This window comes from Miscanthus floridulus, chromosome 7 (genome assembly GCF_019320115.1).
Source record: "Miscanthus floridulus cultivar M001 chromosome 7, ASM1932011v1, whole genome shotgun sequence".
Taxonomy (NCBI): Eukaryota; Viridiplantae; Streptophyta; class Magnoliopsida; order Poales; family Poaceae; genus Miscanthus; species Miscanthus floridulus.
In genome coordinates this window covers 16,335,630-16,349,599 of record NC_089586.1, presented here as the reverse complement: position 1 = coordinate 16,349,599, position 13,970 = coordinate 16,335,630, and the positions used below count along the sequence as shown (strand labels likewise).

Sequence of the window (13,970 nt, the reverse complement as noted above, 5' to 3'; positions counted from 1 at the left end):
GCATAATTAATCCGTCATCAGCGCATGTTTATTGTAGCACCATCCTGTTAAATCATGAACTAATTAGGCTTAAAAAATTCATCTCGCAAATTAGTCACAATCTGTACAATTAATTATTTTTAGCCTATATTTAATACTCTATATACGTGTCAAACATCTAATATGATAGGGAGTAAACTTTAGGGGAGGAACTAAACAAAGCATTTGATATCAGGTAGAGCTTGTTAAAAACTGCTAAAAATATAGCTCTAGTTGATCCAAATAGCTCAACTTATAGCCTACTGTAGCTTTTAGTTCGTTTTTCAGTTTTCTAACCATCCAGCTAATACAAAGCTATTACTATTAGATGACTCCCTCAAGCTACTGCAGTTTATAAAAAGTTTAGCTGATAAAATCAGGGCAAAAACAGTTCAGGACTATCAGGAGCAATGGTATGCACGTCGAGCTGGCCTCCAAAACCAAAACGTGTTTGCATCACATGATAAATAATCAGTCCAAACCCAAGCAACTGTTCGTAAGAGAGACCATCGCAAAGTTTTTTTTGGAAGCAAAGAGTACACAAGAGTCACAACACAATAATTTTCTAAAGAAGCAGTCTAGTCTTTGGGAACTCGGAATGCAGTGTAAGGGTGAGTTCATAATATGAGGCCCCTAATCCCAGGCCTAGATGTCCATGGGTGCAGCAGCATCTTCAGAGCCCCTCTCCTCCTCCTGCATGGAGGAGGCCTCCGCGGGTGCCTCCTCGGGTGCCTCCTCGGCGACCTCCATGGAGTCGATAAGTTCTTGGATCCTTGCCGCGCCAATCATCTCGAATGGCTCAATGGTGCCATCATCCTTCCTGCCGACAATAGCCACGGTGCAGTTGGAGCTCGACAGCTTCTCACCTTGCAGCGTCTCCTTTATAGCGGATAGGGCATCCTTGATGAGCTGCTCAGGGGTGTAGTCCTTGTAGCCCTGGAACCTGCGCTCGAGGAAAGTCTTGGCGGCTTGAGAGCGAGAACCGATGGCAAATGCCTGATACTCAAAGTAGTTCCCACTGGGGCAGTTGTAATACAGATGAGCTCCTGACTCATCCAGTCCAGCAACAAGGAGGCCAACACCATAGGGCCTCTTCCATGACCGCTGTGTGCAAACCTGCAACAGCAATTAAAAAGGGTCAATACCCATCCTCCTAAAATGGAAGAGCATGCATGGACATAAAAGAACACAGTGATTCTTGATTCCCCTTACGATAGCATTCCACATCAAGATGCCTATTATCTTATCTGAACCCAACTTTTTTACTACAAAAATGAACAAAACTGAACAGACAATGAGACCACTGTGGGAAAGACAGGACTAAGCCTAAACTGGAGCTGAAGTACCATAATCAAGACACTACATACATGCTCAGAATTGAGTGGAGGACGTGCAACAGAGTGAGAAATAGATATATCAACGAACCTACATTAAGTATTCTGCCACCAAAATATGGACGTGGTATAAAACACAAGACCACTCAGTAGTCATAACTCATAACAGACACCCCCAACACCAATACTAGGTTGGTGTGCTGCGCATAACAAAGGTGTTTTTGAAAATGATTAGTTGATTCAGCTGATAATCTCCTACGATTCATGATTCACAACAAGCATGTTTGTAGAAAGGACACGCATAAACCATCTGGTGAAATGATCAAAATAAAAAGCATATCAGGACAACCAAGTTGTGATTGCTCAAGTATGATGATATGATAACAAACCAATTGGAGAATGTGTCTAAGAGTCAATGGTAGATATAGTAGTGAACTGGCATCAAGAATCCTGTTACAATGCGCAGGTGCGATGCTGGGCACAACTTCAAATTCCAGGTTTTTTGCTGAGAGCTCTGCTGGGTAAACTACTCCACTTCAGGTATAACATGCTTGCCTTAGCTAAATATCTAGCTCATTTATTTTTGAGGACAAGCATTAGTTTTTTTTAATAAAAAACTTAATACATGAGTCAGAGAGAATTTTACTTTATCTTCCACAAGAGAATCTTGCCATCGAGGGGTAGCCTAATTCAGCTCTCCTTTGAGGTCAGATTTTCGTGCTGGTACAATCTATCGTCCTTAGAAAGCTAGTTTCATTAGGATATTCCAAATACCTAGCCAAGCCAAGCAACGCTACCCTAACCCTAAGATCCAAATGCACACCAGTATGGAAGCACCCAACTCCAAGTCAATACTATCTCTGATGTAGTAGCTTTATTAAGCTTAAGTGAGTGAATCATGAATCATAAGGATACAGTGATACATTTCAAAGAAAACATCAGAATGAATTTGCTAGCTGCTGATGATTCCAGGTCATGAACTCAAGGAAACATAATAGACTTCACAGGCTTTGTTTTTTAGTCATTAAGAGTTCAAAATAGTTACACACATTTAAGACACTGTTTATAACCTATAAATGATCTGCATTTGTACAACAACAACAACATAGCCTATAAATGATCTGCATTTGTACAATAAAATATTAACACATGGCACAAAATCACTCACAAATAACTAAAGTGCAATAACATGGACCTAAACAGGAAAATGCAAGCAGGTTCAGTGTAGTTTATTACTTTGTGAATAAGTGCAAAAAAGATGGGAAACAAAATCAAGAACCAAACCAAGTGAAACATAACAGAGAGCATGCTCATAAATAGCTATTGATGCAACTGGAATCTTCTCTACAAAGGGATGTGCCAAGACAACTATGTCAATGCCATTATTATACACATGTAGCACCGTAGAACTTTTTTTTTTGCCATACGCATACAGTTTGAGAATAAGGATTAGAAAGAAAACCATAACAGATCCTAGACAAACACAAACTTCTTTCCAAGCATTAACAAAGTGACAATGAATGAAAGAATAAAACAACGACAAGAAATAGAAGAACAGCTCCTCGTGCTTGTCTCCAATGAACCAAATATACCAAATTATCAATTCACAGTCAAAATCATGGTTCTTAATCCTTAAATCATCATTCAGTAATTCTAACTAGTATCTAGCTTCTTTCGTGCTTTTCTTATTGATCTATATCTTCCTTAGTCTGTTGCACAATATATAAATTAGCCAGTTTATGTGCTACATCTGAAATAAACTTTGCTGAATTTTGGCATGATTTAATAAAAAGGAAAGAAAAAAAGGTGTAGAATCATGTTCAATTGGTTTTCAATTAAAAGCTTACCCAGCGTCTCCAAGTTCAACTTAGCATCCGTGTTTCACAAGTGGCGGTAACACCGAAAGAGCAAATTCAACAGCATTTGCAAAGGCTAATACCACACCTAGTTAATGTCTGCAGTTAGATATAAGCACATCTCAACCTGAAATTCTAATCTAAACACACATAAGACCATATTCAGCTAACGTCCTCAGCTACAATAAGGATAAGATTAGGAGACACATGTCAAGTACGTCAGGTCGCGGAGAGCACCTCTCAAAAAAAAAAAAAAAGATTAGGAGAGAGACCTTCAATATAGCAGTGAGGACTAAGGATAAGCTAGTAGGAAAACTCTATTGCCCTAAATCGCATCAGCAGAACACCCTAAACGCCAAACTCTAATCGCAGATCGGAGAAACAATTACCGAACTGAAGCACAGATCCAACTCGTACAGCGACTCGAACCATGGGAATTCTAATGTTCCACTCTGCCCGCGGGCTCGTAAGAGAAGAGATCGGGATCACGGGAGGGAGGGGAAGGGAGTCTGAGATGCGCAAGGAGACGTACGGACCTGCGCCTTGTCGGCGAGCTTGAGCGCGAGCCTGGAGATGGGGAGCGGCGCCTCGTAGACGAAGGAGTGGTTGATGCACTCGTTGCGGAGGAAGCGCGAGAGGACGCGGCCGTCGGCGGTGAGTCCGGCGAGCGCGACCCCGGCGTGCTCAGCGACGCGGAACACCTTCCGCTGGTAGGAGGAGAGCTCGGAGGCGGGCTTGTTGACGGCGGCGAGGACGGCGTGGGTGCGGGAACAGAGCCCGACGCAGGCGGAGCCCTGCTTGACGGCCTCCATGGCGTACTCCACCTGGAACAGCCGCCCCTGGGGGCTCCATGTGGTCACGTCGGTGTCGTACTGGTTGCGGAACATCTTCGAGGCTCCCTTCTTCCTCCGTCAACCTGCTCGATTGAGGATCCCCGAGTGCGCCGGCGGGCGAGTGTAGGGTTTGGGGATCTCCTGGGGCTCGCGTGCGATTTTGGTGGCAGCGCGGCCTTCTTCTTCTTCTCCAAGATGGGAGTGGGGGAAGAAAACAAAAGGACGGGGCCCGTGTGGCAGTGGGAGGAAGAAAGGGTTGCGGCTAGGAGACGGGCTTCTTTTCTTTTCCTCTTCGGGAAAGGGATGCTGTTTATCTGGGCCGTTTGAGCCGCTGGAATTCGATTGGGCCTAACTGTTTTATGGCCCGCAGAGGGCCTATGAGGAAACGAGCAGTAGTTCTTGAAGGAGAAAAGCGGAGGATTCTCAGGTTTTCACCTCCCGTGGCGACCGCGACACCGACAACCGAGGCAAGCGCCGCCGCCCGACGCCAGGTGGCCAGCCCTTCGCCGGCGACGAGCGCCAACTTCTTCTCCCTGTGCGAACCGAGCACCCGAAACCCTAACATAAGCTATTTCACTATTTGTATTCGAATCTGATCTAGTTACATTACAAGTTTATAGTGCCTGCTAGCTTCGTTTTTTTTTTTCGTTTTTTTTTTGCCAAAAATATTGGGTGTAGATGTGTACACCCGTGGTACTGGCCTGCCCCCTCGTGATCAGTATTCAGTTCCATAGTCCATCCGAAAGATAATTTTGTAACCCCCACCTCCGGTTCATGCAAATCTTTTGAAGTTTTTTTTAGCTGCTCGTATCGATCTTGAATGAGCCTTTTCTCTGTGTGCTATTATTAAAGATGCTCTATTCCGGCGAGGCACTAAAAAGTTTAAACGGACCTCAGTGCCATGACGTTAAACTCTTTTGTTCAACACGTCATTCCGTTCAATTTTGCTCCTAACGGGGGTAACGGCGCAACCAAATGACTTAGATGACCTTAGGCTTGAGAGGCTCTGTCGACAAAAGATGCTCGGTAGTTCTCCGATGGGTATGCCACGAAGGTAGATTGATCGGTGGAGGTGCGCGTGATAGGAACCGGATGGTGACATAAGGCGCAGAGACAACGATTTAGACAGGTTCGGACCGTCTGATCGACGTAATACCCTACGTCCTGTATCTTTGGTGTATTGTATTGATCTGTACGACCATGTAGATGTCGACTAGGAGACTCCTGCCTCTCCTTATATACTCTAGATGGGTAGTGTTACAAGAAAAGTATCCTATTTGGTATTATACAATATCTTGCGGTGTACGTCGATCAGTGTCGTGCACGCCTTGATCTTGTGGGCTGGGCCACCTCTGATGGTACGGCCCATGTCTTGTCTTATGGATACCGGGGGTCATATCCCCCACAACTAGTCTCAGAGCGTCTTGTATCTGTTGTGCAACGCCATCTTGAGCTTGTCCGAGCAAGTGCGAACAAAGCCGAGCAACCAAACTTATGGTCCGACCACCGTGATGAGTTGCCGAGCAGTTGTGAACCATCGCCGAGCAGTGTATCCCAAGTACGGCTTGCCATAAGGATGTAAGGAGCTCAAGTTCAAAATCTAAAAATTCTTCCACTTAGGAGAAGTGTAGCCACTTAGACTCCGTCAATAAGGAAGGTAAATCAAGAAATAAGCACTACATTCACCGCCAGGTAAAGTGTAGCCACTTAGTCCCCGAGTCTGCTAGAAGATGAAGAATGAATCTTGTAGCAGGCAAAGAAAAAAAGTCTGAAAGCTTACCGACGTCATCTGACATGCGCGTATCAAGACCCTAGACGTGCTGCCCAAGATCAGCACCCTGATCCGAACAACATGGAGCAGCTTGATAGCACACCGATGAGACGTAGCAAGAATCTGAGCACCGAGGAGTCCCCAGCGTAGCTGGCGATGTTCGAGCACCGAGGAGTCTCCGGCATAGCTGGCGATGTTCGAGCACTGAGGAGTCCCCGGCATAGCTGGCGATGTCCGAGCACAAGGAGTCCCCGACGTAGCTGGCGATGAAGCACGAGCAACGAACAGTCCGGTCAACTGGTCGGCGGCGAAGTGAGCATTGAGTAGAAGCGACCGACGACCAGTCCGATCAATTGGTCGGCGACGAAGTCTATAAACCTAACGGTTCGACCAGTTGATCGGTGGAGAAGTCCGAGCACCAGGTGGTCCGACCACCTGGACGATGATCCTGCAATATAAATATGTAGAACGGGTAGTACATGATGTAAAAATATATAAACTCCGGAGAAGAGTTAGCAATGGTGATGAAATAGCGTATGCAGCTCGACGATTAGTTGGTGTGAAGATATATTTATATTTAATATAAACCGTCCGACCAGTTAGTGTGTAGCTAAGTCTCTAGCCCTAGCTAGCCCGCTAACCATAACGCGTAGCGCGGAGCCCTTGTGCATGTAGGAAGAACAAAGCGTCGCTAAGGAGCCGTTGCCGACCACCCATAACACAGAGGATAGACGCTCGTGCACGTGTAGGGAGGAGCCAGAGATAGGGCCATCTCTAGAGACATCCGAGCGTCAACATGACTGTTCGGGGGTTCGCCTTATACTTAGTTGTATGTCATCTTTAAGATGGTATATATGAAAGAAAATCGTTTGAAGAGCAAACATGAAAAAAAAACAGCTCGAAGAAACATCATGGCGATATATGAAGATTGGGGAATATTTAGAAGAATATTAAAGCGTGACTTAGCTTTAGATAGAATGTTTGGTCGGCGGCGTATGGCATTATCTGGTCGGCGGCGCGGGAAAGCTCGCTTAGCGGCTCGCTTGACGGCTGGAACAAAGTTGATCTCGTGTTGGAGTAGGATAGACGTAGTCGGAGCTTGGCGGTGTCAATACGCGTATGCAGACGTGCGCCTTGGTTGTCGAAGGATGTCGACACGATCAGTCGAGTTGCCGCGAAGGATGTTGATCTTGAGTTATGCCATCTAGTTCGCTAGGGATCAGCACGCACAAGCCCCATGGTGGGCGCCAACTGTCGACAAAAGATGCTCAGCAGTCCTCTGAGGGGTATCCCATAAAGGTAGATTGATCGGTGGAGGTGCTCGTGATAGGAACCGGATGGTGACACAAGGCGCAGAGACAGCGATTTAGACAGGTTTGGACCGCCTGATTGACGTAATACCCTATGTTCTGTGTCTTTGGTGTATTGTATTGATTTGGATGACCATGTAGATGTCGACTAGGGGACCCCTGCCTCTCCTTATATACCCTGGAGGGGTAGGGTTACAAGGAAAGTATCATATTTGGTACTATACAATATCTTACGGTGCACGTCGATCAGTGCCATGCACGCCTTGATCTTGTGGGCTGGGCCACCTCTGATGGTACGATCCATGTCTTGTCTTATGGATACCGGGGGTCATATCCTCCACAGGCTCTGTGAACTAGTTGTTTTGCTTCTATGCCATTCCCAGGCCAGCCCTAGGCCAAGTGTTTTGGCGCCAAAGGTTGTGGTGTTGGCGCCAAAGGCAGGGTTATTGATGCCAATTGAGCCCTTGGGCTTCTCCTATATATAGGTCCTCAGCCCTATTTGTTGCCACTCATCTAACTTGAACTCTATCTTCTTCACCTCTCTCCTGCCACAGCCATGTCTCAAGCTTCTAGCAGCTATGGTGGTAGGGTAAAGCGGGTGCATTGCCCCAACTGTTATGTGCTTGTCAATCAGTTCATCTCGATGACTAGGAAGAACAACAACCGTGCCTTTCATAAGTGCCCCTATTTTGCAGTTCATGTTCTTTCTCTGCTCATTTTTTCCTTTGCCTATTTCTTTTTTGTTGTTTAGTGACAATGTGTTGATACTTTGGGTTTCAAATTGGAGGCTGCCAATATTATCAGTGGGTGGATGAAATGGAGGACACTAAAGTGCAGCCACCTATAGCCCCTGCTCCACTACAGGCAGTGGCACCACCTGGTAGTTTCCCTACTATTGCTCCTCTAGACATCATTCCGGAAGGTTCCTAGGCTGCTGGAGTTGTAGGCAATGCACAAGTGGAGAATAGGATTGACAATAGGATTCTATAGCAGCTTAGGTGGATTGAAAAGATGGTCTATGTTTGCATATTTCTTGCTTTGTATGCTATTTTGAAGAAGTAGGTGCCCATATGTGTGTGAGTAGTCATGGATGAATGGATGGATGGATGGATTAATGAATGAATCAATGTTGAATGATGAATGATATTGTTCATTTGTCCAGAATGCAACAACATATGACAATAATATAACAACAATTAGAGTACTGCAACAGTAAACCAACATTCATCACATAAATGGTGTTCATCATATAACAACAGCTACCTTACTGTTTTTCATCATAAAGATTTCATGGCACCAACATGTGAAAGCTCTAGTTTGGTTTTGGTTAATTGATGAAACCCTAAGTGCTAACCTAGTTTATCAAAGTGATGAAGCAATGATGAAGATCATGACGAAGATAGGTAGCACTATTCCAAGTGATGAAGCAATGACGAAGATCATGACAATGGTGATGGTTATGATCAAAGGCTTGAACTTGGAAAAGAAGAAAGAGAAAAATAAAAGGCTCAAGGCAAAGGTATAAAATGAAGGAGCCATTTTGTTTAAGTGATCAAGACACTTAGTGAGTGTGATCACATTTAGGATAGATAGCCATACTATTAAGAGGAGTGAAACTCGTATCGAAATGCGGTTATCAAAGTGCCACTAGATGCTCTAATTCATTGCATATGCATTTAGGATCTAGTGGAGTGCTAACACCCTTGAAAATATTTGTGAAAATATGCTAACACATGTGCACAAGGTGATACACTTGGTGGTTGGCACATTTGAGTAAGGGTGAAGGAGATAGAGATGATAGAAGGCCAGTCTCGCTGTTTTTCAACTGACCGGACGCTGGTCTCAGGGGGACCGGCGCATCCAGTCAGGCATGGCAGTGATAACCTGGCATCGATCATGTGACCGGACACTGGGCCTCTGACTGACCAGATGCTGGAAGGATGCGTTCGGTCAGAGCTGATGTAGCTGCATAGAAGTCAGGGTAACTGACCGGACACTGGCTATGTCCGATCAAGTACCACCGGACGCGTCCGGTCAAGTTTTTCTGTCTTTGGGAGCTTACTAGAAATGACCGGACGCTGAGGGTTCAGTGTCTGGTCACTTATGACAGAGCGTCTGGTCATGTCATGACCGTTGAGATCAGACAACTCCTGTTGAATACATGTTGACACATGGCCATCATCAGGCGACCGAACACTGAGCCCTGCGTCTGGTCAGTAGGACCGGAGCGTCCGGTCACCCCGATTAGTGCCCAGTGAAGGGGTACAACAGCTCTATTTCATGGGGGCTTCTATTTAAGCCACATGGCCGGCTCTAGCTCATATGCTTGCACATTTTCATTGACATAGCAATCTTGTGAGCTTAGCCAAAGCACTCCCACTCATCTCCATCATTGATCCATCATCTTTGTGAGATTGGGAGAGAATCCAAGTGCATTGCTTGAGTGATTGCATCTAGAGGCACTTGGTATTCGTGTTGCGCTACGGATTTCGCTTGTTACTCTTGGTGGTTGCCACCACTTAGACAGCTTGGCGCAGCGGTGGAGGATCGGCATGAGTTGGTGATTGTTCGTGGCCGCCTTCGGTGATTGTGAGGGGAGTTATACCTTCCTCGGCGGAGTGCCGAAAGGTAACTCTAGTAAATTGCTCGTGTCATTGAGTTACCTCACTTATGAGTAGGTTCTTGCAGTGTCCAATTGTGTGGACGAGGTTTGTGAAACACCTCTTAGCCATCGAACCACCAAGTGTTTGGTCGACACAACGGGGATGTAGCGTGTTGGCAAGCACATGAACCTCGAGAGAAAATCAATTGTCTCTTGTCATTTGTATTCTCCCGGTGATTGGCGTAATCTTCATCTTGTGATTGGTTCATTCCTCTACACGGCGATATAATCACCCTACTCACTCATTTATATTCTTGCAAACTAGTTGTGACAAGCTCTTTAGTGTAATTAGAATTAAGAGCTTACTTTGTTATTTTAAGTTCATCTAGTGGAGCTCTTTAGAGTAGCAAGTTTGAGAGCTCTTAGTGAGTAGTAACATTACAAGTTGTGTGACTAGTAATCATTGCAACTAGAATTGTTGGATAGGTGGCTTGCAACCCTTATAGAGCTAGAGCAAGTTTGTATTTCGCTATTTGTCATACTAATCAAATTACTCTAGTTGATTTGTAGAATTTTAAATAGGCTATTCACCCCCCTCTAGCCATATTAGGACCTTTCAAGTGGTATCGGAGCCATGGTCACCATTTGATTGAAGGCTTAACAACATCGGTGTCAAATTATGGCTCAAGTTGTGTTCAACCATGTGGGGGGCAAACCACCATTCTTTGATGGCACATCCTATGGTTATTGGAAGAGAAAGATGAGAATGTATCTTGGTTCAATAAATGATCGAGTATGGGATGTGACCGAGAATGACTATGCTATCATTGATCCCGATGATCCCACCAACCAAGACAAGATCAACAAGCAATGTAATACAATGGCTCTCAACACAATATATAATGCTATTGATTCCAAGGTGTTTGAGCAAATCTAAGATTGTGAAAGAGCAAATGAGGTGTGGAGGAGATTAGAGGAAACATATGAGGGCACACCAGCGGTGAAGAGTGCCAAGTTGTACATCCTCAAGGATAAGTTGATAAGTTTCAAGATGAAGGATGATGAGAGCATTCCGGAGATGTTCCATCGATTGCAAGTCATTGTCAATGACTTGAAGGTATTGGGAGAGAAGATCAAGGATGATGATGTCTCTCATCGATTCTTGATGTGCTTACCTCTAAGATTTGAGATGTTGATATTTTGCTCATCATAAGAGGAGGATTGAAGGACATTACCCCCAACCAAGTACTAGGCAATGTCATGACCCAAGAAATATATCGTGTGGAAAGGGAGGGGGATGACAAGAAGGAAGAAGAAGACAAGAAGAAGAAGAGTATAGCATTCAAGGCTAGCTCATCATCATCCAAGAACAAGGGCAAGTCCAAGAAAAAATCAAGTGATGATGATGATCTTAGTGACATTGATGATGAAGCCATGGCTCTATCTGTGCGCAAGATGGGCAAATTCATGAAGAAGGGCTATAGTGCAAGAAAGAGAAGAGATCACACTAAGAGCAAAGAGTATGTGAGAAGATGCTACAATTGCAAGAGCCCCGATCATGTTGTAGCAAATTGTCCCTACAATAGTGATAATGATGAAGATGAGAAGAAGAAGCACAACTGCACAAGAAAGATAAAAATGAAAAGAAAGAGGAGAAGGAGAAGAGAATGATCTTCCAAAAGAAGAAGAAGGGTGGAGGCTATGTAGTCACTTGGGATAGTGATGATTCTTTAGATGGTGATAGCTCTAGTGATGATGACAATAAATCTATCAAGAGAGCTCTAGCAAGCATCGCCATCAACAAGAAGCTCTCCATCTTCGACACTCCATCAACATGCCTCATGGCAAAGCCTACCAAGGTAAAATATGATGAGAGTGATGATGATGAATGTGAAAGTGACTCTTGTAGGAATGATAATGATGATGAGGATGAGGAATACACCAAGGAGGAGCTCTTGGACATGTGTGAGCAAGTGCACGCTTGCAATGAGATGAAGAGAAAGGAGTGCAAAGAATTGCGCAAGAAAGTAAAATTTCTTGAGCAATCCCTTGATGAGCTAAATGCCACTCATGAGAGGCTAATGGAAACCCATGAGAAGCTTGGCAAAGCTCACTCTAAGCTTGAAAAGGCTCACTCCTCTCTCATTGAGCAAGTCAAAGTGGAGAAAGCCAAGAAGGAGCAAGTGATCATATCATGTGATATGGGACTAACATGTGATCGTATTGATGAATCTATTTTTGTTGCTCCCACTAATACTTCTTGTAGCAATATCACTTCTACTTCACCTTTGAGTGATGGTCTCACTTGTGAAACCTCACTAATGGTGGAAAATAAGACCCTCAAGAAGGAGGTGAATGAGCTCACTTGTGCCTTAGGCAATGCCTATGGTGGAGAATCCCGCTTGCTAAAGTGCTTGGGTAGCCAAAGGTTTTCTCTCAACAAAGAGGGATTAGGCTATACCCCCAAGAAAGGCAAGGTGGCCTTTGTCACTCCCAAAGCTAGCTTTGTGAAGGGCAATGATTGGTTTTACAATAGATGCAAGCAAGTTGGGCATATAGAGCAAAATTACAAGACTAACAAGAATAAGCTACCTAGTGTATCCTCAATCAAATTTGATTTTTGTTACATGCTTTATAAGGGTGCCAACGGTATGAATGCTAAGTTCATTGGTACACCAATTGTGGAGCCAAAGAAGAAGGCCATTTGGGTACTAAAGACCTTGGTGACTAACCTACAAGGACCCAAGTAAGTTTGGGTACCTAAAAATAATTGATCTTCTTTTGTAGGTAAATTATAAAGCCAGAGGTAGGCATTAGGTGCTTGATAGTGGGTGCACATAACACATGACCGGTGATCCAAGAATGTTCAATTCAATCAATGAAAACAAGAGCAATGGATTTGATAGTATCACATTTGGTGACAATGGAAAAGGCAAGGTCAAAGGGCTTGGTAAGATTGCAATATCCAATGACTTGAGCATTTCCAATGTGCTACTAGTAGAGAGCTTGAACTTCAACTTTTGTCGGTAGCTCAATTATGTGATCTTGGTTTCAAGTGCATATTTGGTGTGGATGATGTAGAGATCATAAGTGTAGATGGCTCGAACTTGATATTCAAAGGATTTAGATATGAGAATCTATACTTGGTCGATTTTAATGCTAGAGAAGCTCAATTGTCAACATGTTTGATCACAAAATCTAGCATGGGTTGGTTGTGGCATAGAAGGCTTGGTCATGTTTAAATGAAACAATTGAACAAGTTGATTAAGCATGACTTAGTTAGAGGCTTGAAAGATGTCACTTTTGAGAAAGATAAGCTATGTAGTGCATGTCAAGCCAGAAAACAAGTTGGTAACACACATCCTAAGAAGAGCATGATGAGCACATCTAAGGCATTTGAGTTGATGCACATGGACTTGTTTGTACCAACCACTTACACTAGCATTGGTGGAAATAAATATGGATTTGTGATTGTGGATGATTTCACTAGATACACATGGGTCTTCTTTCTTGGTGACAAGGGTGAAGTGTTTGCAATATTCAAATCTTTTCTCAAGGGTGTTCACAATGAGTTTGAAACAACAATCAAGAAAGTTAGAAGTGACAATGGAAGTGAGTTCAAGAACACAAGAATTGATGAGTTGTGTGATAAATTTGGAATTAGACATCAATTCTCGGCTAAGTATACTCCTCAATTAAATGGGTTAGTTGAAAGGAAGAATAGAACTTTGATTGACATGGCAAGATCAATGTTGAGTGAGTACAATGTGAGTCATTCATTTTGGGCCGAAGCAATCAACATGGCTTGATACTATAGCAACCGACTCTATTGTCACCCCATGATAGAGAAGACACCTTATGAGCTATTGAATGGAAGATAGCCAAACATAGCATACTTTTGGGTATTTGGTTGTAAATGCTATATATTGAAGAAAGGCACTAGATTGAGCAAGTTTGAAAAGAAATGTGATGAATATTTCTTGCTTGGTTACTCCACTACTAGCAAGGCTTAGTGGTACTCTTGAGGAGGTTCGTGATGTAGAGTTTGACGAAACAAATGGTTCCCAAGAGGAAGATGAAAATCTAGATGATGTGAAAGGAACTCAATTGGTCAAGGCAATGAGAAACATGGACATTGGTGAGTTAAGGCCTAGAGTAGTGATTGATGTTGATGATGACAAGAATCAAGTGCTCTCTAACTCAAATGTGCAAGTTAGTAGTTCTCATGATAAAATCCAAGCAAGCA

The 13,970-nt window shown here is 43.8% G+C and overlaps 1 protein-coding gene across 1 annotated transcript; it reads right to left on the bottom strand.

The window, feature by feature from the left end:
* Nucleotides 1–515: 515 nt before the first annotated feature.
* Nucleotides 516–4,246, bottom strand: LOC136462682 (proteasome subunit alpha type-1). Its single transcript, XM_066461747.1, has 2 exons — nt 3,745–4,246; nt 516–1,134 (listed from the first exon to the last, which is right to left on the bottom strand). Exons 1-2 carry the CDS (start codon nt 4,093–4,095, stop codon nt 664–666), a joined length of 822 nt encoding a protein of 273 aa, XP_066317844.1. The 5' UTR covers nt 4,096–4,246; the 3' UTR covers nt 516–663.
* Nucleotides 4,247–13,970: the final 9,724 nt, after the last annotated feature.

Coding starts and splice junctions, on each gene's coding strand:
- LOC136462682 (XM_066461747.1), bottom strand. CDS start 4,095: ATGTTCCGCAACCAGTACGACACCGACGTGACCACATGGAGCCCCCAG. Junction 1,135..3,744: donor AGCTCGCCGACAAGGCGCAG/GTCCGTACGTCT, acceptor TTGCTGTTGCAG/GTTTGCACACAGCGGTCATG.